Source organism: Lycorma delicatula, chromosome 2 (genome assembly GCF_047948215.1).
Source record: "Lycorma delicatula isolate Av1 chromosome 2, ASM4794821v1, whole genome shotgun sequence".
Classification (NCBI taxonomy): domain Eukaryota; kingdom Metazoa; phylum Arthropoda; class Insecta; order Hemiptera; family Fulgoridae; genus Lycorma; species Lycorma delicatula.
In genome coordinates, this window is record NC_134456.1 from 224,109,229 (window position 1) to 224,135,915 (window position 26,687).

Sequence of the window (26,687 nt, forward strand, 5' to 3'; positions counted from 1 at the left end):
ATTTTTCTTTTATGAATGATTTGGAAAACACCCTTTCACCCCATATAATTATTAAACATCAAATTATACAAAAAATATCCAGATGATATTCTAATAATATATGATTGACAATATAATAATGAAGAGGACATAGTAATTGAAGAAATTAATTATTTAAACAATGATATTAAATTTACTTTAAGCAGGAAAAATAATAATAACATTGATTACTTGGATATAAAATTTAACAAAAATTTTAATAATAATAAAATTGATATTAGTATATATAGAAAACCAACCGAACAAGACACTGTAATACATTTTAACTCTTTTCATCCTTGGAATCGGGAAATAGCATCTTTTAATTCATTGATTTACAGAGCGTTTACAAAAATGTTTAAAACTCAATAATGTAAAACTAAAGAATGAAGTAAATAACATTAAATATATCGAATTAAATAAAGGTTACGATGCAAATTTAATAGATATTCCAAATAATACAAATAATACATATTCCAAAATAAAAAGTAAAATACACATAAAGGACAAAATAAAACTAACAAATAATTTTACTATAGAAGAATATACTAAAATAGAATATAATATAAATTATAATAAATTTAATAAAATATTTAAAACATATTAAATAAAAACAGCCTATACAACTAATAATAAAATAATTAATTACATAAATAATAAGGATCTTTCTAAAATAATAAAATATCATAACAAATTTGATCTAGAAAAACAAGGAGTATATAGTCTTAAATGTGAAATATATTGATTTATAATAATATATATTGAAATATATTGGTGTGACAAATCATTCATTCTCAATTAGATTTGAAGAACATATCAATTGCATAAATAAAAATAATAAAGATCGATCTAACTTTGCTAAACACATTATAAAGAATGGACATGATTACAATCTAAATTAATTTTTTGAAATATTGGAATACGCTAAGAACATTCATAAAACTAGTATATTGGAAAAATTTAAATAATAATAAACTTATAAATGAACAAATCAGATTTGATAACAGTATTTTATTCAAGCAAATTTTACAATAATTGTTAATTAATAGGTTGGCTAACTGATTTAATTTATACTGCATAACGGTTATAAACATCTTACTGACAACATATTTTTTTTTAACGTTGACTTATTTTAATTATTGAAAATCAATTGTTATAACATAATTTAAAATTTTATTTTCATTTTAATTCCTATTTATAAAAATTTATATGCACAACTATAAAATTCTTATTTAATCAGTAATCCCTGATTATGGAGGAATAATCCGAAAGCACTTGGATAATCAATACTCACAATTGTTGGTAAGTGGATACTCTTTTTTATATATAAATTATACATTATTACATATACACTACATTTAAAAAACAAAAAAAGGACTTACAGACTGATACTGTACTCCAAGGTAATCAATTTAAATGATTCAGTTGATTACTTTTGTTTTTAAATATAATTTGTTATTTTTGTTTTTTAGTCGCTGCAACACTTGCTTTAACACGTAATCACTCCATTTTTTCATGTCGCAATGTGTGCTATTAGGTTGTTCGACATATGCATAGCCATGTTGAAAATATTTTTGTATCATTTTCGGCTACATCACATTATGCTTTGTCGTCTTACCCATTAGCTTGATTTTCTCTTCTTATAACTTCAATAATTCATAATTTCATAATGAGTTCACAAAATAAGTTTATAATTTCATTCTCTAATAGCTCATCGCTGCATATCCATTTGTTCACAACATTTGTATCTAATAACGCTTCACTTTCCATGTTTAGCTCCCTCAAATCGTTTAAAAATTCTGCGTTTCCAATATCTTCAGGATTTGAATTTTGCATCTCATCTGCATCACAGTGATGTGGATGAGACGCATCACTACTGCATGTACCACAAATTTCTGGTAGAAGACATTAATAGGTCTTACTTATTGTTGCGAATATTTCATTCCGTGTCACTGTTACGTTGTAAATTACTTATCTTATTGTAATTTTTTAAATTAAATTTGGCAAAGTTACATTAGCAACTTCTTATTCTTCTAGAATTGAATATAAAATTTCTTCCAGTACCGCCTCTTTAATAATTCTATAACCCTTTGATTCATAGGTTGAATCAAGGGTGATACGTTAGGTGGTAGAAACTTGAGCCCTAATGTTGTCTTCTTCAAACTTGTTGGAAGAAGAATTACATGAAGCATTGTCTAGGAATAGTACAGCTTTTTCAGGTAAATTTAATTTTCTATGTTGTCGTTATACTTTAGTAACGAATTCATAATGAAACCATTCTTTAAATAATGAAATTCATCTGTGAATTTTTTGTGCTGTATATACATCGATAACATCTTTTTATTAATGTTTTTCAACACTCTTGGATTTTTAGATTTTCTTATTAGAAAAGGTGGGAATTAATAAAACTGTGTAATGTATCATATTGTGAAATTAATGTGAGAGATAACAGCGTAAATTGTTTGTATATGTTTCGGATAGCTGAGGAAGTGTACAAGTCAGACACAGTGTCATACAGTTGTGTATGAAGTCTTTCTTACTGTATTATGTACATTTCGTAAAAATCATTCCTGTGCATGCAGGCCTAATAATTATTGTACATAATTAATACAATACTGCACTACATAGGTATTTAATCATAGGTAATCATTTATTATACAAGTACTTCATTTTATAAAAAAATTAAAGGGTCATTTAACCCAAAGAGTCGGTTAAGCAATAATTTTAGGAATTTTGGCAGTTAACCTGGTGTGTCAGTTAAAGAGGGACAGATATCAGGGAGACTACTGTTATATTTAATTTACAAAGAAACTTTATAAAATTGCATTCATCCATATTAAGAGAAAATTATTCTTAAAAAACTTTACTTGTTAATGTAAGGTATCGCCCATTTTTTTTTTAAGATAAAATCCCAATTGTCAACTTTGTATGTTAGGGCTGTATTGGCTTGAAATGTTAATTAGAGCTACTCAAACTAACGCCTATTACTGTTGGATTAAATATTGGATGCTTTTGAGTTTGATAATAATGAATATCTGGGAAATGGATTTCCAAACAAAAAAAAAAAAAAAAAACATAGCAATACATAAAAATTTATCTTGCTCAGTTTTATGTTTGATTGCCTTAAACAATTTTATAGATTTCTGAGATCTTTGTTTGATAGTTCCAAAAAAAAGAGCCTGTTTTAGACTTTGATTTTGAAGCCCTTTTGCTGATTGTAGCTTGTGAAAACTGTAACCAAATTGTTTCAAATTTTAAAGCATTATTATCCATTTTAAATAGATCTACAAAATCCTATATTACTAGTATATTTTTAATGAAGATGTGATTATCTCCTGCTGTCAGTCGATGCAATTATGTCGCACATATATATTGTATCTAGTTTGGCTTCATTATGAATTCAAAGTTAATTAAATGTTAAAGTAAAATTATGGTGAGAAAATTTTTTATTAAAATACTCTGTCGATTATTACTTATTGGACATGATGGGGAAGAATTGTAAAGTTATATTACCCCTTTTTGGTACTTTATAATTTTTGCCATTAAATAAAAAAAATTGAATGAAAAATCTAATCATAACTTCACTTTTATATTTAACTTATATCAGTGAATTTGTAATGAAGCTAAGAAAATCATATTAATAGACATGACATCTGAATAAATCTTAGCTGTATTCACAGAAATATATCATGTCTTCATGAAAAGCATAAAAGTCTGGAGTTTAAAACCACCAAATCTGGAAACTTTCAAGAAATCCTGGAAATATCCTGTGGTGGCCAGCCATTTAACTATTTTTACTTATTAGCCGATGATAAGTTTTCAAATATTTTCTGCACAAAATAAATCAGTATAGTGAAAATTTGACAAATGTACTTTGCCGAAGTTAAGTATAGTGTGTATGATGAAAATAAAAGCTTGCTTGCATGAGATAGACAGTCGCTGTGCAGGGCATTATATTACTCTTTTCTCGTAACGTTAGGCTTGTTCTGAAACTGATTATTTTCAAAAGTAGTAACTATTTCCATAAGTAGCAAAAATTCTTTCCATAATGAAAATTTATTATCATTTTGTTTAATTTCAGACAATAATTTCTTTAAAAATATTTTTTGTCCTTATAAATATTTCTTACTGTATAATGGACAATACCCATCATAGGCCTAATACCCTACAAATTATAATAATTTATTAATAGTTTAGTTATTTTATATGTATTCATAGGGTAGCAAAGTAAACCCACCGGGTTGGTCTAGTGGTGAATGCGTCTTCCCAAATCAGCTGATTTGGAAGTCAAGAGTTCCAGTGTTGAACTGAGACTGTACAAGACAACACGTCATTTACACTCGTATATCATTCTCATTCATCCTATGACGTATTATCTGAAAGGTAATTATCAGAAACTAAACAGGAAAAAAAAAGAAAGGATAGCGAAGTAAGTTTTTTTTTGTTTTACATTGTTGACTAATATTCAATATTAATATTTACTTTTCATATCCAATAAACTGATCTACTTCAATTGTTGGAATCCATCGAGTTGGTTTAGTGGTAAACGCATCTTCCCAACTCAGCTGATTTGGAAGTCGAGAGTTCCAGCATTCAAGTCCTAGTAAAGTTACTTTATATAGATTTGAATACTAGATTGTGAATACCAGTGTTCTTTGGTGGTTGGGTTTCAACGGGTTGAACTGAAACTGTACAAGATACACTTCATTTACACTTGTACACATCATCCTCTTAAATACCTGAACGATAATTCCTGGAGGTCAAACAGGAAAAAGTTCAATTGTGTTGTTTTCTTCTGTAATATGTGGCATGTTAGTTGATGTTTCGTGTGCATTAATGAAATTGTATTTTTTTGCATTTTTTTTAGTGAATTTGTTTTTTATTATAGAATTTAAATCCATAGTTATCCAAAGAATAAAAAGCTCTGTTGTCAAGCTTGTGAAATAATTAATAATGTATATGATTTTATGAAAAAAGAAGCTTTAAAGTTAGGAAAATTAAAAGATGACAGTACGCATTCAGAAATTTGAAGAAAGAAACTCTGCAGCTTGTGGGTTTTCAAGATTACAAGTTCAAAAACCCCAAAAAGAAAAGTAGGATCTTCAAAAATCTAAATCGCAGTCATGCTCATTTAGTACACAAAAAAAGTATATGCAATGTTCAAAACCAGTTAGTGGCTTAGACAATTTTGATCAAGGCATGTAAAAAGAATAGTTAACGAGTTTCACGCAAAACAATGAACTACAAACATAAAATAAATTATGCTTCAAAAAGGTATTCGATTTAAAGATTTTAGAACTGCACTAGCAGCTACTATGGAAGAATAGGGTTAAAGTAGTGTAAAACTGATAATAATAGAAACTTTTGATTGAGAAAGAAGGCATCCGGTTGAAGAAGATGCAGTATTTAAGAAAAATTACTGATTTTAGAAAAGAAAATTCTTCAATTATTTATTTGGGAGAATCGTATATTTTAACATCCCATTCAACAACAAAATCGTAGTCAGTGGTACAGGAGTAAATGTGCCAATTAAAAAGGGTGATAAATGATAATTCACATTGTAGGAGAAAGGGGGTTCATTCCAAACATGATGTTAACTTGGAAAATTAGTTCAAAAAGTGGTGCCTATCATGACAGCATCAATAACAAAAATTTCATGAAGTGGTCATTTGAGTAACTGGTCTTTTCTTTCAGTCAGTGGTTTATCAAAAATGCATTATACCACAGTTCACTTGTAGAGAAGCCTCTGAATTCAAATGATAGGAAAAATGGCATGATTACTTGGTTAGAAAAGAACCATATTCCATTCAATAAAGCAGTGTTAAAACCACAATTGTATGACATAATTAAATCACATAGAAATTAAAAGTACCATTTTGAGTTAAAAGCTCATCAAAAGTACCATTTTGATGAATGTTTAAAAAAAACTCAGGCATCAGGTTCTGTGACTTCCACCTTACCATGCAGATTTAAATCTGATCGACATGGTATGGTCACCTGTTAAAAGATATGTTGGTAGTAATAATATAACATTTTTAATGTCAGATATTAAAAAATTAGCTGAGGAAAAAATGAATGAAATTACTAAGGATGATTGGAAACCATATTGCAGACATATAAAAAACGTTGAAACTAAGAGAAAGAAGGTGGAACGCTAATATACGAAATGACTGATAAATTTAAGATATATCTAGACAGTGGTAGTGAAAGTGATTGTACCTATGAAGAGAAAGAAGATTGTGAACTTGCACAGGAACTGGACATATAATGCAAATTTCAAGTGTTAATAATAATAATAGTACAATCAACAATGAAAACAATAATGCAAAAAAAAAAGAATTTGAAAAATCTAAATAAAAAAAAATTTTTTTTGTTTCAGTTAGACATAGCTTGTAGTTATTAAGGAAATTAATTTAATAGCCTTTTCTGAAATTGTTCTTATTTTATGTAGATTTTGATCTAATGATAGATTTGCCTAGTGATTAGTGAACAAAAAACCAATTAATTCAAATAGTAGGCTTTATTGTAATTTCTCAGAAATCTGGATCTATCCAGAAATAATGTCTATATCTAAAACATAACATATGTTTTGCTGAAAGAATCATCCAAATTGTTTTAGGTGTTCTAGAGTTATGTGTAGACTAAAATAGTAAAAACAACATATAGGTCAACATTAATTTCTCAAACATGGTACCGCTGATATGTTAAATGAAAATAAATTAACAATTAATGTAATCCACCTTACCAGCACATTGATATTTACTCTGGATCTTTCAGCTTACTTGGAAGCCATCATCAGAATTAATTGTTAATTTATTGATATAGGTCAAAGTTTTATTTTTTTAAGTTGGGAAATCTGTTGTCCAACCTCTGTGTTACAGAAAAAGTGTGAACTTAGTAGTATTTAGCGAAAATTTTGGATACTGAATTTGTATTGCCATCAAGCAAATGGAACAAGTAGACTGAATCCATCACCTAGTAAAGCAGGTCCTAATGGACATCAGTTTGTATTAAACATTTTTATTTATTCTGACAAACAAACATTATGTTCTCAGTTAACGTAAAATTACTGTTTGATGAAAAAACTATTTTTTTCATATGAAGTGCATGTAAAATGAATAGTAACTTTAGTAAAGTTGTTTAAAAAAAATTACAACTGTACAAACAAATCTGTATCTTTACTTGCTAAAAAAAATGGAAAAAAGTGAGGGTTAATTTGAGAGATTATTTAAAGGCAAAATTAAGAAACATTTTGTCTAATATGGCTTTCATTTCCTATTCAGCACATCTAACATACGAGGTGCTACCCAAAAGTTTGGGGAATTTTACCATAAAAATAAAATAGCTTACTGTAACTTATAATTTACACTGTCTCCTTCAAAGTAATCCCCTTGGGCATTGATACAGTGATCCCAGCGTTTTCCCCATGATTTCATGCATTCCTGGAAGTCTGCAGGTGTAAGTGTTCGAAGCACGTTCTGTGTTTTTTCCTGAATCTCCACAATTGTGTTAAAACGATAGCCTTTCAATTGAAATTTTATTTTCGGAAAGAGAAAAAAGTCGCACGAGGCAAGGTCAGGCGAATAGGGTAGGTGGGGAATCGCTACTGTCTTTTTGGAAACCAAGAAATTCCGAACGACTAGTGATGTGCGCACGTGCGCATTGTCATGGTGCAGAACCCAGCTGTTGTTACCCCATAGATCTGAACGATTACGCCTAATGCTTTCACGTAACCGCTTCAGAACTTCACAATAGAACATTCCATTGACAGTTTGACCAAGAGGAACAAATTTCTTATGGATAATTACTTTAATGTTGAAAAAAACAATCATCATGGACTTCACGTTGCTGCGAACTTGGCGTGCTATTTTTGGCCGCAGTGAACTTGGTGACTTCCACTGCGACGACTGCTGCTTAGTTTCAGGGTCATACCCGAACACCCATGTCTCATCACCGGTTATGATGTTGGAGATGAAGTTAGGGTCATTTCTTGCTGAATTTTTCAATTCACTACAGACAGCTACGCGATTTTGTTTCTGGTCACTGTTCAACAGTCTCGGTACGAATTTTGCTGCAATGCGTCTCATGTTCAAATTGTCTGACTAGATGCATTGCTTGGACCCATATGACATTTGTACGATTGCACAAACATCATGGATTGTTTGTCTACGATCTGCAACAATAGCCTCTTGCGATGTTTTCTGATGTTGCGCTTGTTGATGGTCTTCCCGAATGCTCATCGTCATCGACTGTTGTTCGTCCATCTTTGAATCGTTTGTACCACAAAAAAGTTTTACTTTTACTCATAGCATTGTCACCAAATGCTTCCACAAGCATGTGATGGGTTTCTGCACCAGTTTTTTTAAGCATGAAGCAAAATTTGATACAGGTTCTTTGTTCTTTAAAATCTGTCATTTAGAACTTCACCGAAGCAGTAAAACACAACGTTACACTACTGCACGAAAGTCAACAATGCAGCTTCTCACCGTCGCAACTGTTGGAACACCTCGTACAACCCTTTAGGTGTGATTGAAAGAGAAGTAAAAATAATTTCGTAGATCGTTATTTTTGCGGCTGAATCCTAGTTTTATCACTATTGAATTATAAAAGAAAGAGGACTATGGAGTCCACCCTTAATCCGGGTTTTTCCTTTTAGTGATGATTCAGAGACAAATCCTGAAATGAAATGTGTTTCATGGAATGTTTGTGTTACCGAATGCTAAATTTCAAAAACTTTATAGAAATTTCCTACACACATTTTCATTTCTAGGGATAGGTGAGGAAAAGTCCCTTCTTAGTTTTAAGTTGTTATTCAAGGGTATTCATGTCAGGTAGATGTTTCTAGCTCTTCTGTATTTGGTTCCTCATTTAAACCCACTTTTAATTTTATTCTACTTAATTTAACCTTTATGGATTACCATAAACCTGTTATGGATTATTAATCAAAATAACTTTTCCTAAATACTCCCTCAGAAATAAATATATCAAATTTAAGGTTTGTAGCCATCTGGGAACAGAATTACTGATATGCTAGTCAATGATGACGTTTGTGTTTACATATACAATTATAAATGTATATTACTGATTGTTTATTTTAAATATATTCTTAGTTTTACACTTATTATGGTGCTCTTTAATATTTTGAATGATGAATTTTTATAACCATCTTGGTTGATTTTTTCTATTGTTACAGGTTTCTTTATAACCTGTTGTTATTGCTATTCTGTTAGTTATTTCTTGCTTGAAAAATTTGATTTGTTTTTTGTGTCTATTCTTTAACAACCATTGTGTAAATTTTTTCCTTCGTTAATGTGTATTGGAATATTGCATTTTCTTTTATCCCAATTGCTTGTGTATACTCCGTGAAGTAAATGAAATTGAAAATTGTTAATGCTTCTTTTGAAAAGCATAATAAAATTGGAAAGGATGAAAAAATTTTGTTTAAATGATTTATTATCCTTTCAGGTTTGCTTTCAATGTTTGGCTGGGAAAAAAATAAAAAACCTTCACCACCATTGAACCTGATTGCTGATTTTGCTGGTGGAGGTTTAATGTGCGCTTTTGGAATTGTAACATCACTACTTGAACGGGAAAAGTCTGGACTTGGTCAGGTAGTTGACTGCAGCATGGTTGAAGGAGCTGCATATTTGGGTAGCTGGATATATAGAAGTCAACATTTACCAATCTGGGGAAAAGCAAGAGCAGAAAATACGTAAGTTCATTTGTCTGCAAGGGAGGGTGATTCATTTTAAAAAATAGGCCAGTCTCCTATTAATTTAATAGGCTCCAATACAATGAAAGGAAATTTAAATAAATTTTTACTTTGAGAAAAACAGATACTTATCATCAAAAATATAGGATGCGCAATAAGATTTCTGCTAACAGGATATCACACATCAGTGTTTTGTAATGCGGTAGTACCCTTGTAGCAGCATTGTTTTAAAGTAGTTTATGCGCATGATATCCTATCTGCCTTCTTCAGTTTTTTTCTCTCAATAGATTTAGTTTTAAAGAGATGAGTATGCATAAGGATGATCATTAAGATTTCTCGTTTGGGAATCAAGTGAATGTTCATTAAAAACTCAAACACAAGAAAACAACAAACGGGAAGTATTTACAGAAACGGTTAAGCTTCGTATGAAAGGCTTTCTTTCATTCATTAAATCACTTTTCATGTTAAAGCAGTTCTGTGCTTCAAGTGCAGAGAAAAGATATATAATAAATTAAGTTGTGCAAAAACTTGAAAAATACATATAACAAAAATTCACTTGCTACGGCGTTGATTCAAAATATGACAAATAACTGGTTTAGAAAAAACAAGCAAACTATTCTGCCATTAAGAGCAGCATCTATTTAGAGGAACACTACTTTGCTATTTATTATTCTGTATTTGAAACAGCCCCACGGCAAGTAAATTTTTATAATATTTTTAAAGTTTTTGCACTGCATTTGAAGCAATGAATTGTGTTTTAGAGAATTTTGAGAGTAGCAGTTAGAATTCAGTTTCTTGGTACATCAATTTTTTTCAGATTTGAGGCAGATTATTTTTTGAGGGATACCTTCACACTTAAATGTTTTTTAGGGATCTTATTATTCACCTTTTTTTTTAATATCATTCTGTTTTTGTGATGTAGGATATTCACTAACGCTTTTATATTGAAATTGTTTTTATGGTGGTTGTGTTTTCAAATCACTTTGCTTAATGTAATTTTAACAGGGAGAAAAAGGTTATTTTTACTTTGGGTTGAAATTATATAAATTAGAATATTAGCATTGGCAATTAGTGTTTTCATTGTTGACATTTACTGTGTTTAAAATTATTCATGCTCCTGTTTGTTGTCATTTAGCTATCATTTTACTTTTTCTGCTTTGCAAGAAGCTAAGAGCATTAAGAAAATTTTCAACAAAACATTTGCATTTTTCTCAGATGAATCCTGCATAAGCTTTAACTTACAGCAATTTTTTGTAAATGAGTATGGAATAATAGTATGTAAATTAAAAAACCTGTATAAATAACTTCTTCCATCATAAATGTAAGACTGATTTGCCACAAATCTGTAACTTTATTTATGTGCTACCACATATTGGGAGATGAAGGAAACAAATTGGGACAGGCTTCTTTTATAAATCAGTCACCTTATAATTATTATATATAATTTTTTTTTTAGTTTTTGTATATAGTTAGTAAATGACTGCTTCTCAATGGTGTTTTATATAGTTTTGACCAAAATAATTTATCAAATTATCTTGATATACAGTTTAGTCTATGAATGTAAAACGATATTCTTTACATATTATTGTTTCTGTATGGTATATCCTGAACATTTTCAGATACTATGGGGGTAATGTATGCATTTTATTACCTTGCATATTACTTCTATTTTGATTTACTAAATCACCAGAGGGCGGAACTTTTGCTGAAAACTCTAACAAATATAAAGAATATTTATTCTGAGTATTAGTTACATGGAGTGAAAGATGATTTATTTGAAAAGTAGGTCAATTCAAACAAATTGAGTGTTTATTGCTGTAAAGCTTTACCACATTGAGTGCTAAAACTGCTGTAAATATCTAAAAAATAACTTTTAAAAGCAAACTGTACATTAATAAATGCAGAAAATAGTAAGGGATAATGTTTTAACAGCATAAATGTTACAATTAAATTGGGAAATGGAATTCCTTTATGTGACTTTTTTTTAAAATTTCATCACATATTGCCACTATTCAGTTTATTTTTACGTGTTTTGAAAAAAAGAGTTTATTACTTTTTTTTTTTAGTTGCCTCAGCTATTATATGCTATATATTATATGGAAAAAAACTTCAGTCAATATTACAACATTATTTAATAATTTTTATTCATTCATTAACTTTATATTGAAATAGGATAGATCAAATAAAAAAAACAATTATTATTATTATTATAATAACATACAATACAGAAATACATGTACACTGTAGTGTTGCAGCACATAAATATAAATTTATTTCCCTCTTCAAAAAAAAAAATCCTTTTATATACATCAATTCATACAATACATTAAAACAATAAATCACAATATTAAACATTAATTTCTTTGTCACATTCCAGGTATTTACTCGCTGAATAAATTAACTTGTTTAATTTTCCATTCTTACATTTTTTTTTTGGAATAGCAAGTCAGAAATAAACATCACATTAAGAATGAACTAATTGAACAGATAAACTGTTTTAACAAATCTGTCATGTTTAATCTGAAGCTTAAAATTCTGATTTTGACAGACCAGATCCTGTTTTGAATATTTTTTTTTATCTTGATATCACCCTATAAGCAAGAAGCTTATGAAAAGGACATGGAAATGGAATTTTGTAGCCTATGAAAAATGCCATGCCTGACTGGGATGGAACCCGCGACCTCCTCCATGTGAAAGGCCAAAATACTACCACTCTGCCATGAAGATTGGCATTATATGTATGTTTATCAGATCTCTGACTACAGGCAGATAATTGGTTTTCATAGTTAAATCATGAAATAAATTTTTAAATTCATTATGAGGTCTGTTTTGAAAATAACCGAACTTAATTTTTTTAATCTTTATTATTAATTTTACAAATTATTGGTCCTTGTCACCTTCAAAATAATCCCCTCTCCTATTCACACACTTTTCCCAGTGGTTTTTCCTTTTCCGAAGCAATCCTGGGTAGCTTTATTTGAAATTGCCTTCAAGGTCTGTGATGAATTTCCTTTAATGTCATTAATAGTCTCAAATGAAGTCCTTTCATCACTGATTTTAAATTTGGAAATAAAAAAATTGTAAGAAGCCAGGTTGGTGAGTAGAGAGACTGTGGGAGGACAATCATCTGAATTTTGGCACAAAACTGATGAATTGACAAAGCTTGAGTGTGCAGGGGCATTGTTATGTTGAAGGAACCATGAGTTGTCTCACCACAACTCTGGTCTCTTTTTGTGCATTTTTTCACGTATAACAGTTGTAAAACACCTTGATAGTATGCACAGTTCACTGTTTCACCTTGAGGCAAGAATTCAAAATGCACTAATATAATAATTAAATAATATTAAATATTAATATATTAAATAATTAATTAATTATTTAATATATATTAAATAATATTAAATAAATAATATTAGAATAAACTAATATAAAACAAACCAACTTTACTTTAGTTACACTAAATTAAGTTTGTAAACACTCAATAATTATGTCTTTTAACTAAATATTCTAAAAGTGATCACCATAATTTAAGACATTGCCTTGAATATTATCTTTAATAATGTAAAAGCTGCAAATTTATAATTTATTAATTAGTAAATTGAGACTTATTTAATCATTATAATAAACAAAAAAATGATAAATAAATAAATATGTAAAATTATCAATTACTTAACCTAAAATTTAATATTACGTTCATTAATTACATCACTGTTAGAAATAAAATGAAAACTCTCATTTAAATTATAGACTGTATTTTCTCTTAAAATTCTTATTTTTAAAAGATTGCATTTGACAAGTAGTAAGTATTTGACTAGAACAGTTTAAAACTGTACACATTAGATTGTATAAGAATTACTTTCATACGTAGGTTTAGGTAAAGAATAAAATGATTACTAGAAGTTGAAAAGATCATCATATAAAAAACTAACTGGTGAGTGGACGCTAATTTTTCTAAAAGTTTATAACAAAAATAATAAAATAAAATTCAGTTTCACTATATTATGAATCATAACATAGAAAAAAAGTGTTTTAAAATTACATATGAACTATATTTTAATAATTTATCTACTGAATCATGGAGTAAATTTTTTTGAACTTAAATTAATTATTTGAACCAGAGTTCTGCAGTATAATAGAACTGTAATTACAGAAAGAGTGAGTCAGTGACACTGAATTTATATGTAAATGAATATTTTTTGTCACAGTTGTTATAAGGGTGTCCCATTTGAAACGCCCTATTTTTATTTAAGTATATTTCCCAAAATATTACACATATCAAAATAAAAAAAATTAAATCTTGCTGGAAGAGGATATTAGGATGCCTGTGCTCAATTTGTGGGAAGACAAACTGCTCCAACATGTCAATATATGAAATGCCTGTTACAGTACCTTCAAAGGTACTATAAAAACCGGGCTGGATATTCTTCATGCGACTGGTGGGGCACAAGTGGAAATGATGTGATGTAATGTGATTTTTTGTTATAACTTGATAAGAGAGGCTTTAATTTAATTTTTGTTTCATGTTGATATTTTTAGTATTTTTAGAGTATAGTTAAATAAAAATAGGGAATTTCAAACGGAACACCTTGTACTTTATCAATTCAGCTATAGGTTTATATAGGTTTTGAGAATCACTTCAAAACAAATAAAAAGTTTGTGACAAAGTACTTCCTGTAGATAAAAACTAAGTATAATTTTTCTTTCGCTTGTATGATTTAATAATCTTAATCGTAAATAGAATTATGTTCATTAACTAGTAAAATATTTTATTTCGATAATGAAGCATTTACCATTGAATCCTTCAATGTTGCTTAATGAACTAATTTTTAATTCTTTTTTTAATCAAAAAATATTTCAGTTTCAAAGTACGTTTTGGGATTAATAAAATTGCACTTGAATGTAAATTATTTAAATAATTATTTTTTTTTTTAGAAAAAATTTAAGTTGTTTATGAAGTTGTGATCAGTTGTTTTATTTACTTTTAGTTTAGATGGAGGAGCAAGTTTCTATGATACATTTGAAACAAAAGATGGTAAATATATGGCTGTGGGGCCTATTGAACCTCAATTTTATAATACATTTCTAAAATACTTAAAAGTTACTCGAGAAATCCCACAATTCAGCGGTGATATGGAAGCGAATAGAAGTTATTTTGAATCTATATTCAAACAAAAAACAAGAGAAGAGTGGTGCCAGGTAAACCATCACTTAATAATTTTAAACTCGATTATTTAAATATAATTAACCATTATTTAGCGGTTTTAATGTAATTTTAATTATTTTTGACTATTTTTATCTTTACTGTCTTTTTGTGTTTATGCAAACGTATTCCACAATATTTTAACCCTTTGTATGCGGCATGTATGCGATCAACTGTTGTAACATTGGTCTCATCTGCCTAAAAAGAACTTAGAAGTACAGAAATAACTCTGATCAGTATATAACATATTTTCCAGTGTACTTAATGAAAGTGGAGGGCTTAAACAATTACAGCTGACCAGGATTTTTATGATTAAACAAATAATGGAGAAATTGTATAACAACAAAAAACTCTGCCTTTTATTTGTTGATTTCAGATATCTTATGTTGCAAAAAGTTATTTCTAAAGTAAATCCCAAAGGAAACATATTTTTTAAAAATCTAAACAGATCTCTGCTTATGATGTTAACGAAATAATATCAAGAAATATATCATCTCTAAAGAATGTAAACAAGGAAATGCAACTAGAAACAGGAACAGTTTGTCCCATATTATAGAGTAAAAAATTTTATCATTTTAACAGCTGATATAAATGTAACCTCAAAAATTAATTATTGAGAAAAAATCTGATGAAGGTAAGAATTCAAACACTTATGCATTATTCTGAATTAAAAAATATAATGAATGATTCTGTTTAAGAATGAATGGAATTAGGAAATTTTTATTTTGCCAATATAAAATCTGTTTGGAATAAACTAATTAAAAGGGGCTAAACAAAAATAAAAATTTGAGTTTTGTGTGTCACAGTTGTTGTCACCTCTTTTTATGAAATGAAAACAGATAAAAAGCACATTAATGAGACTACAAAATAAAACAAAATTGAAGAGCATATTTGGTCCAGGTAAGTTGGAGAGTTCAAAGAATCAAGACATGAACACTTATAGAAGTTGGAGATTCATAAGGCACAAAGATTAAGTTTAAGTTGGCTGTAGTATTCTGATATAATTAGAGGCAACCAGATGGTCAAGATATATATATATATGTATAGAAGGGACAGGGTGGAACATCCCAACCCCGTATGGGAAGACACCTGCCTAGTGACATTCCGGTCACCACTTCCCCTGTTCTTAGCCCTGTTGGGCTTTAACGGGAGACGTCTATCACCCTCTGACGTTTTACATCTCATAGTTATGAGGCCAGGCTAATAGAGTTAGTTTGTTTTATATTAGTTTATTAATGCATATGATTTCTATATCATAAATAAATTATAAATGTATCTGCATGTGTTAAATGATATAGTCGTTATAGTGTTTAATTTTATATTGTATATAATAATGTTCATATATTATAAATTTATTAGATGTCATGTTTTAGTTTATATTAATTAAATATATATTGCCTGAATTTAAGTAAGAATCTGATTGTAACGTTCGTGATATTCTTCTGAGTGTTAGCAAAAATTATATTATTATTAAGATATAATTATAAATAATTTCCTGGACTAACTATATATAATGACAACATGAAAGTGCGTTATTCTCACAGAAAGTGGTGAATTAGATTGTTTCTTTTTACAATCTAAAAATTCAATCTATATATTCTGTAATTCAATCAATATACAATCTAAAATTCTCTTTTTCACAAAAAAGAGAATTCAGCAAGTTTTATTTTAAATTCATCTAATATCACTCAAAATAAACAATCTTTACAAATATAATAAATGGTTTATATTATATATTAAATGTAGTAAAATATAAATGATAAAAAAATGATAGTTATCAATTAAACTGTGAAATCATAAATTTCCATTAATAGAAATAATTTTAATAAATAAGCAATTAAAATAATAGTATTAAATAATAGGAAATAAATAATTTTCCAATAATAAGCATTAGTAAGAACAACAAAAATATTTATAAATTATTAATGACTGCCCAAAAGCCACATGGAAAACTTCACATAAGTAGTTATCTAATCTGCACTACAAGCAAAAAATTTGAAAATATTAAGAAATTAATGAAAAAAAATCAAAGGAAAAAGCTGTTGGCAATAATAATGAATGACCATGTCTTCAATTACAAGCAATTAAATTGCAAGACAGTTGTTAATAGAATATTAACAAAAATTAAAATTTTGTTGCTGACAGAAAAACTTGAAATAATTACAATATACTACTTGCAACAACCTCAGTAACAAAAACTCATAAAAATAACTACTAAATTATACTGGTCAACATGATTTTTGTCTCAGGAGTACCAGTAGGTGTACTTATGCAGTTTTTTATCCTGTTTTCAAATATGTATTCGGAATTTCTCCCTTTTCACCCATAGTTTTTTGTTATTTTAATTTTTTTAAGTATTTTAAAACTTTTTTCATCCATTTGTTCATTGTCAAGTAAAAGCTCCTAAAGCATTGTAAATATTATGAAACCAAATATGCTAACTCAAAGGGTAGTGTTGCTACTGTTGTGCAGGTTCAGACATGTACAAATGTGATCTAGTGTAGCACACATTCAACAGAATGATGCCAGTTGTGAGATACTAGTGAACCTGTAAACAGATCATTGTGTGTCTGAATTATTGTGTAATACATATATACAGTTTTATTTCTTTTAATTAGTCGTTAGTTACACAAATTTCCTAGAGTTTGTTTAAATCATCCTAACAATTTTTGTTATGTATGTGGTGAAGTGGTGCTCAAGTGTCAAAGGCAACAAAACCTTACCCCATTAGTAAAAAAGCGTTATAAACTTTATTTTGGGTGAAAAGTCGGGAACCAAACAAGGGCCTGGGCCCCAACAAATTTGTTGTTTATTGTGTTCTAGGCTTCTCACTGCATGGAAAAATGTCACATGCCATTTGCTATCCCTATGAGTTAGAGGGAACCCATAGATCACTCTTCTGACTGTTATTTCTGCTTAACAAACATTAAAGGGATTATGTCAAAATCAAAACATACAGTGGTGTATCCTAACTTGCAATCTGAAATGAGACCAGTTCCACACTGCAAAGAATTGCCCATACCAAAACCTCCAGAACATGTGATATTAGATGAAGAGAGCTCAGAGTCTGATGCAAGTAAGGAAGAAAAAGAAACAGATTCTGGTGATACAACTTTTGAACAAAGCAGTTCATCTGAGCCTCGTTTACTGACTCTAGAAAATCTTAGTGATCTCATATGAGATTTAAAGTTATCCAAAAAACAGTCTGAAATGCTTGCTTCTTGACTAAAAAGATGGAATCTTCTTCAGAAGAAAACGAAGAAAAGATATGTACTTATTGAAATCGTCACTCTGAATTTAAAGACTATTTTTCCGAAGAAAATGGCTTAGTGTTTTGTAATGATATTTCTTCTCTTATGGAAACACTTTGTAATGAACATAATCCAACAGAATGGCACTTGTTCATTGATTCCTCTAAAGTTAGTTTAAAAGTTGTGCTTCTGCATTATGGCAATAAATTCCCATAGTACCTGTGGCTCACTCTGCTAATATGAAAGAAACAAATGAAAACTTTAAATTTATATTGGAAAAGCTTCAATATGTAGTGTATGAATGGAATATTTGTGGTGATTTGAAGGTAATTGCACCTATTCTTGGTCTGCAGCTTGGTTACACACAGTACAGTTGTTTTTTGAGTGAATGGGCTAGTAGGGACAGAAAAAACCATTTCATTAGAAAAGAATGGCCTAAACGTGAATCACCCATATCTGAAAAGAAAAATGTGAAACATGATCCATCATGTAATTCTAAAAATGTGTATCTACCTCCGTTACATATCAAACTAGGATTAATGAAGAATTTTGTTAACGCCATGGATAATGTACTTAAAACAGAAGTGTCCTAAAATTAGTAATGCTAAAATTAAAGAAGGAATATTTGTGGGTCAACAAATACGATCACTGATGCATGATGAAAAGTTTGAGGAACTATTGAATCCACTGGAGAAAGCAGCTTGGCAAGCATTCAAACATGTTACTGAGTTTTTTGGGAAATCAAAAGGCAGAAAATTACCATAATATTGTCAATGATCTTATAAAAATTTGGATTCTAATATCTTTAAAAGTACACTTCCTGCACTCGCACCTAGATTCCTTCCCAAAAAATCTTGGCACAGTGAGCGATGAGCAAGAGGAACACTTTCATCGGGAGATTTCAGCAATGGAAAAGAGGTATCAGGGCAAATGGAATCCTAATATGTTGGCCGATTATTGTTGGATCATCAGGAGGGATGCTCTACATGCAAAATATAGTAGAAAATCGTAATTTCTTACTTTCTAGGCGAGTCAAATGTTTGAATATTGTGTTAAGAATGCAGAAAGTATTAAAATGTTTTAAATTATAAATGGATGTCTCTCGGAAACCTTGTGTGAGTGGGAAAAAACCGATATCATATGTGAATTCAGGAGAAAAAATAATATCAGAATCCCATATTTTTCTTCCTGAGAAAAAAATTATTTTTTGTTCCCCGGTGCTATTAATAGAAACATAATGAAAAATATTTAAAATTTGTGTAAATATCAGCTTTATGACTTCAAGCGGTGTAGATATTATGCGATAAGATATTTAAAAAAAATATAATTAAGAATGAATTGCAAAAATTTTAGAAAAATCAGCCCAAGTAGATGATTGTTAATGACAATTAATAATAAACGGTGAGTTCTCTTTCCAAAGCTAGGTGCTTGTTGACATTGCAAGCAGTTTCGAAAAATGAGGTGATGTGTTATTTGATTTCTTTATATGAAGGAATTGGATGTATACATGTTAAATAAAGCTTACACACCGTATGTAAACAAAAAAAAATTAATTGTACAAAGCAGTTATTTAATTAGGAGTTAAAAAAAAAAGATACATCTGTATCTTGTTTTAGCCAATCTTAGAGCAGGTAGTACTGCAATTTTTTGGTTCCAAAAACCAGAATAATGTTGTGCTTTATTCATGATGCCAAATTGCACTCCTTTATTATAGATATTTTTTGATTGCAAGGTCTATCTTAGTCTTTATGATGCGTGATGTAGAATTAAAGAATTGCAGCTTGTGTTTATTAATTTTGTTGTGTTACATTAACTTTTGATGTTGATGCAATTTACTTTTTTTTTCTAGATATTTGATGGTCACGATGCATGTGTTACACCGGTTTTAACATTAGACGAAGCTCCAAAACATAGACATAATGTAGAAAATGGTAGTTTTAATCACGGTCCAAACGGCAAAGCAATTCCAAGACCTGCTCCTATCCTTAGCCGTACTCCTGCTGAAACAAAAGCTTTTGCACTAAAGCCAGAATTAGGTCAGCATACAGAAGAAATCCTCATCGATATTGGTTATTCAAAAAATGAAATTGAAACGTTTGATGATTTAGGAACAATTATGAGGAATAAATTGTAACTTTTGTTTTATGTGGTGTACACTATGGTTGATGAGAGATTAGAATTTTAGTAATGAAGACAAAAGAGAACTGTTCAACACGACTAATTATAAGTGGAATCCAGAGTAGTTAAGATTAACTGATATAAAGTAGCAAGCATTCTTTGTGTGCTATGGGAATAGTTCAATTCTGTTAACAAAAAAAAAAATATTTCATTATAGTAATAAATCTCATAATTTAGTAAAAACCTAAAAAACAATTTTGTATTTCTTCAATTTGATCCAATTCAGGTTTTAATCTGTAATTTATTTTCTTTTTAATTTTTTATTTTTAACTGTATGTGGACTTCAAATATTGGAAATGTGTACAGATGAAAACCTAAAATTATAATTATAATTATGCAGGACATAATTATTTAATAGACTTTGGTACAGGATGCAGTGATTTAATAGATTGCTAAAGAGTACTACTTTTTAATATGAAATGTCTCATAGGGTTTAGGATGTATTTAATTTCCATCCCTTAAATCTGCTATGGATACTAAAAGGTATAGGGGTTTTATGGGTCCACATAAATTTATCTATTATGCCTACATACAATCAGTTTTAACTTATGAAATTATTGTTTAAGGTTTAGGTTGAGAAACTATATTCAAAACGTTAAATTAAATAGAAAGACAACATTATAATTATAACAAATTTTGGTTTTACTGATTTAAGATTCATTACATAATTTTTAAGAAAAATAAAATGTTAAACTATTACTTGTAAATATTTATTTCATTGATTTTATCTTTGTAAATATAACATTAAAACATTTAATGGTAATGCAAATTAGATCAAAATCAAGTAGTGAACACTATGAAAACACCTGTTGCTGCATAAATTAAACTTTTAAGAAAAATGTATGTACCGCTTTAATATAAAAGTGAATACACTTTTACTAAAACAAAATTAGACTTCCAAACAATGGTAATGTTAAGTTATTTATTACAATTTTTTATAAAATGAAAGAATGTACGATTGAATGACTGTTCTTTTATATTTGAGAGATAAATTTCATCAGCTGAATTTCATTCATACTCCCTGTAATAAATGAGTGCAATTTTCTCATGTGATATTTTTTTATCTGTGAATTTTTTGTTCATTGTTGTTGTTTTACGTACTATTGTTGCATTATAAGACTAGAATAATATATTCGTACACTTGTTTATAAACTGTGTATAATGTGACACACACATATACAGAGTGCTTCAGGATGATAGGGCAATATGACAACTCATTCTAGAGGCTAAAAATAAGAAAAAAGGTTATATAAACATAGGTTCGAAAACGCTTCATTAGCGAGTTATACAGGGTGAAAGATGTCGTCCGAGTTTCAGTTCCTCCAGGTATATTAAGGCTTTCTGAAATTCTGGGAAGGTCAATTAAGGGGCAAATTCAATTGTTCCTTATGGCTTTTGAGCTGGGAAATCGAAAAAAATAGGTCCCGGAACTGTACCTTTTTTAGTCTCTAAGATATCCCGTGTAAAACGCCAAAAATAGGGTCAAAAACACATTTTAGGTCATAGGTCATAGGTCATCTATGATGACCAAACATTCACTGAAAATTGTTGCTGGAAATGTTTTTCCACAGTAGCATGTGAGTTTTCTTCAGACCACCGGTGCGTATTCCGTGTGTTGTTTATTCCGTTACAAGTGAAACTAGCTTCATCCGAAAATAGTATATATGGAATTAAACGTTGATTCCTATTAACCCACTGACAAAACTGCATCCGGCTGGCGTAGTCACCAGGCTGGAGATGTTGCACTTTCTGAATATGAAAAGGATGCAATCCATTATTATTTAATGTCCTCCATACTCTACTTTGTGAAATATTAAGCCGTGTTGTAATTAATTGTGTGCTCGTTGCCGGACTACATTGAACCATCTGCAGAATGTTTTCACCTTCATCAGCATGATTTGCTTGTCGTTCAGATGAAATATGAGTGCTGGGAAGTTTACCGTTCTCACGAAGATTATTAAAAATTCTAATAAATACTTTACGATTTGGTACAATCCAGAATACCCCTGTCAATATTCCATAACTGCTGCCGTAGAACTTCCATTGCAAAATCCATAAATGAAAATCATGTCGACATATTCGGCATTAGTGAAGATACGCTGCATTGTTCAAAACAAAACTAAACAGAATTTCACCTTTTTTAACAGACTTAATTTTTATGCACTGTTAAATGAATACAAAATTACACTTCTTAACAGTTTTTTGAAATTTTTACGATAAGAATTTGACATAATACTGCAAACACAATTGATCAGCGAAAGGTTATTTAACACATTACCACAATTAACTGACAACAATGAGTAGTATTTAAACAAATTTTGATGAAAAAATCAGTGTTACCAACTTGTTTTCCGTAGGTCTAAAATTATGGTACCTACTAGACACATCTGTTTTCTTTTTTTGTAACATTTTCTTCTAAGTTTTCATCGGTTTTGTTGTTAATAAAAGTCAACATGTTTAAAATTTTGTTGACATTATTTACATCAATCTTCTTATAATTAAATTCTCTGCAATTTATATTTAAAAAATGTATGATTTATTGCCAATTTAACAATGTTATTGTACGTCAAACGTAAAAAAAATGTGTTTTTTGACCCTATTTTTGGCGTTTTACATGGGATATCTTAGAAACTAAGAGAGATACAGTTCTGGGACCTATTTTTTTCTATTTCCCAGTTCAAAAACCATAAGAAACAATTGAATTTGCCCCTTAATTGACCTTCCCAGAATTACAGAAAGCCTTAATTTACCCAGAGGAACTGAAACTCGGGTGAAATCTTTCAGCCAGTATAACTCGTTAATGAAGCGTTTTCAGACCTATGTTTATATGAACTTTTTTCTTATTTTTAGCCTCTAGAATGAGTTGTCAAAGTATTGCCTTATCCTCCTGAATCACCTTGTATAGTTAATGAATTGAACAAATTTTCTTACATTTTTCTTGTATAGTTAAATCAGACCAGAGAGTGATTAGTTGTAGGCTAATTTTATGCGGTAGAAACACCAGAGCATAAAAGTACTTGTTCATCAAGTATTGTATGACAAAAAAGGTGAAAAATGCACTTTGAGAAAACAACAAAACAGGCCTGTAAAATGTTAAAATTATGTAAATATATGATTTTTAAGATTCAGTGTAAAGAAACTGAAACTAAAGTGGAACTCAAATCTCTTCACCCCTCCCAAAAAAATAAAAGTGGAATACAATAAATATTTTATTGATATGCTGTTTCTTATTTTGAATATTATAAAGAAATTTTGACTCTTTTGAATTAAATTTTACATAAGCAAAGAAACAATAGAGAAAATAATTAAATGGAGTTTTGGTTTTAAGAAGTGAAAGATCAAAGGTCGTTTTTATGTGAGTGTGGTGATGTCATAGCACAATGAGCAAGTTATGTTAATTTTTCAACAAACAATAAAAAAAAAGTAGCGAATCAAGGTCTGTTAACTACTTAGATGAAGCATACTGTATATACTGTCCACACTATTTCTACTGTGAAAAAGTACTTACAAAATGATTACATTTACAAACAGTGCAAGTCAGTATCTACTAGTAGTGAAATTGGTATTGTTGATGTGTGATTCAGTAAGTAAATTGGAGATTACCATCATGAAATGCACTGTGTGAATTTTATAAAATACATCGACAACTAGGTAACAATATTGGCATTAACAATATATATTTTACAAGAAAGAAGTATAGTATTTTTCAACAATACTCCTTTGCACATCTTATCGCTGCAAACAAAATAATAAATCTTCGTCATCTAATTAATTTCATTAAAAAGCGATACAAAAAATGGGTGGATAATATCAGTTTCAATTATACTTCTCAACCCGCCAAAGAAAATCTTAGAGTTTGTTTTAAACAACATCGACTAAAACCAACTTTTACAGTAGTCAACATTTTGAAAAATAAGTATATCATTTTGTCACCATCATCATTCTGCTTACTTGGATCTTAATCCGATTTAATTTATACGGAATATAATGAAATTTAAAAGCAAGATATTTCTAACATTACTTTGACAAAACTAAAAGGTTTTTTCAAGCATACTATCACTTCTACAACCGTAGAATATTGGAAAAAATCAATTAAAAATATAATAAATGAATACAGGAAAAGAGATAGATTAATAGAGGTTGCAGTTTAAGAAATTATGTGGTTGTAGTTAATGATAGTGAAATATCATAGCAAGGCTCTTATAGTGACAAAAACAAAAACTAGATTATATAATCTAGTTTTCAACTGAAGATTCTGAGGGAAAATTTAGTACATTGACAAGTTCTAATATTTCTGAAGAATTGGACAAGACAACTTTTAAAAAATGCATTCAATTATACTACTTAGTGAGATGCACTGACAATTTGTTAAAAATTTCTTTTTTTAATTTTTCTTTAAAATTCTGTTTCTTGTAAAAATATTTCTTAAATTAGCTGCACCTTTTGAATATATAAAATATAGTTATTAATTTCACGTAGTTAATGATGTGACAATAAGATTTTTTTTAAATAAAAATTTAAATAAATCGTATTAAAATTACATTGTTAATTTATTATTTGAAGATTTTCAAAAATTTGTATAAAAGCTTATTTGAATAAAAGTATTTGTTAATTCAGTATGTAATTCTGTTTTTCCATAGAATCAAGACTGTACAGAAAGTATCCTTATGTAAATAACAATGCGTGGAATCACTAATTGTTAATAACAAATGATTATACTATGAAGTCATCCCCTCCTTTCTAAAATCAATATTTACATCAATGATGCTACCAACGTAAAAGTTCATCGTTATATCAGGCTATAGTACTAGTCAAATTATTATAACGTATTAGAAGAAAGCTTGAAATGAAGAAAAGTTCTATTTTTTTATTATTAAAATCTAAGAAAAATGGTGTACATGAAAATGATATTGTGATACCATTTTTCAATAGGACTGAGTATTCAAATTGGAAAAAAAATTTTTTAACTTTTAAAAATTATTTTTTAAACACAGGAGATGTGGATAATATATTGACGTTTGAAAAAGAGCTGATATTAAAGCTACAAACTTTATCTATCCATCATCATTTTGAATAAACGACTGAAATATATCGGTGAACTTGATTCAGCATTTACATTTATGAAAAAGTTTGAGAGAATGTATTTGAAAAAAGCTGACAACACAGTTGTAGGACTTCCCTGTCACGCGACATACACACACAATTTAAAATATTTATCATTTTATTTAAATACCGGGTGGTCATTTGAAGTTACCACATTTATTATTCAACAGCTACCAGTTCCATAGTATTTTTGTTTGCAAGCATCTATACCATTCTCGGGGTAAACCTTTTTAAAATTATTTTCAAAGAGGTGGTGGAACCCACCCACTCCACTACACCTAACACCAACTCAAAAATCTTAAATGGCAATGCTAACATTTAATGTAATTAATTGACAACCCAAAAAAAATAATGAATCTGGGTGAAAAGAAAATTAAAATCCACTCACCCCTTCGCTCGATAGGTTTGAAAAACCATTTGGGGTAGCACTTTTTTAAATTTTAGTCCAACAAAAATAACTATAAAATTACATGATATTACTTCTTAAACCATTTGAAATAATCATATTACGTGGATTAAAACTGTGAAAATTATTTTTTAAATTGCCAACACAAAATTTTGCCCTTAAATATTTCTAAATTTTCAAGGGTTGAAAACTTATTTTTTTTAAAATGAGATGATCCAGCTTGTGACACCTCATTGTAAGGCTCTTCGAATAAGAAGTAATTTGTTACAAATAAAATAAGAATTGGTTCACTGATATTGAAGTTATGATTAAAAATATGGTTTTTTTAGGTTATATTGGGATGCAGTGTTACTGACCAAAAACATTAAGTCTGAAATCATCCGTTCTTGTTAAAAATACGGGGTTTAGGTTTCTCCAGCATTGTAAAAATGTACCAGTAAACAGAACATTATAACATGTTAAACATTTGAAAAACCAATAATAAGGTATACCACCTTCCTTTGGTGGTTGGCTGGTAACATGCTGAAAGATTTATTACCAGGTAAACTTAATAATTAAATTAAAACTAATTTATAAATGAATAATTTTTAATCAAAAAATGAAGCTTAAATCATTCATTAGTTAATTTTGTTATGAAGGTTTTTAACAGTAAGAATCCTTAAGAAATAATAAATGAAACGCATTTTTTTTACCTCGACAAAATAGACGTAATTTTTAAATCGTTTGTTTAGAATCATTCCCATTCTCCTGTAAATCATAATTAAGTCTTTGTTGAAATTCACATCTTATTTTTATTAAAGTTTCTTTAGTTACATCCGT

At 29.1% G+C, this 26,687-nt stretch overlaps 1 protein-coding gene across 3 annotated transcripts in view; it reads left to right on the forward strand.

Annotated features, from left to right (window-relative positions):
- Amacr (Alpha-methylacyl-CoA racemase) overlaps positions 1–24,978 on the forward strand; it is a 56,876-nt gene extending 31,898 nt beyond the window's left edge. For all 3 annotated transcript variants that reach the window (XM_075357263.1, XM_075357264.1, XM_075357262.1), the window contains exons 5-7: positions 9,484–9,730; positions 14,716–14,926; positions 20,031–24,978. In XM_075357263.1, the coding sequence (XP_075213378.1) occupies positions 9,484–9,730; positions 14,716–14,926; positions 20,031–20,315 (743 nt within the window). In that variant the 3' untranslated portion in view covers positions 20,316–24,978. The remainder of the gene's footprint in view (positions 1–9,483; positions 9,731–14,715; positions 14,927–20,030) is intronic.
- The last annotated feature ends 1,709 nt before the right edge of the window (positions 24,979–26,687 follow it).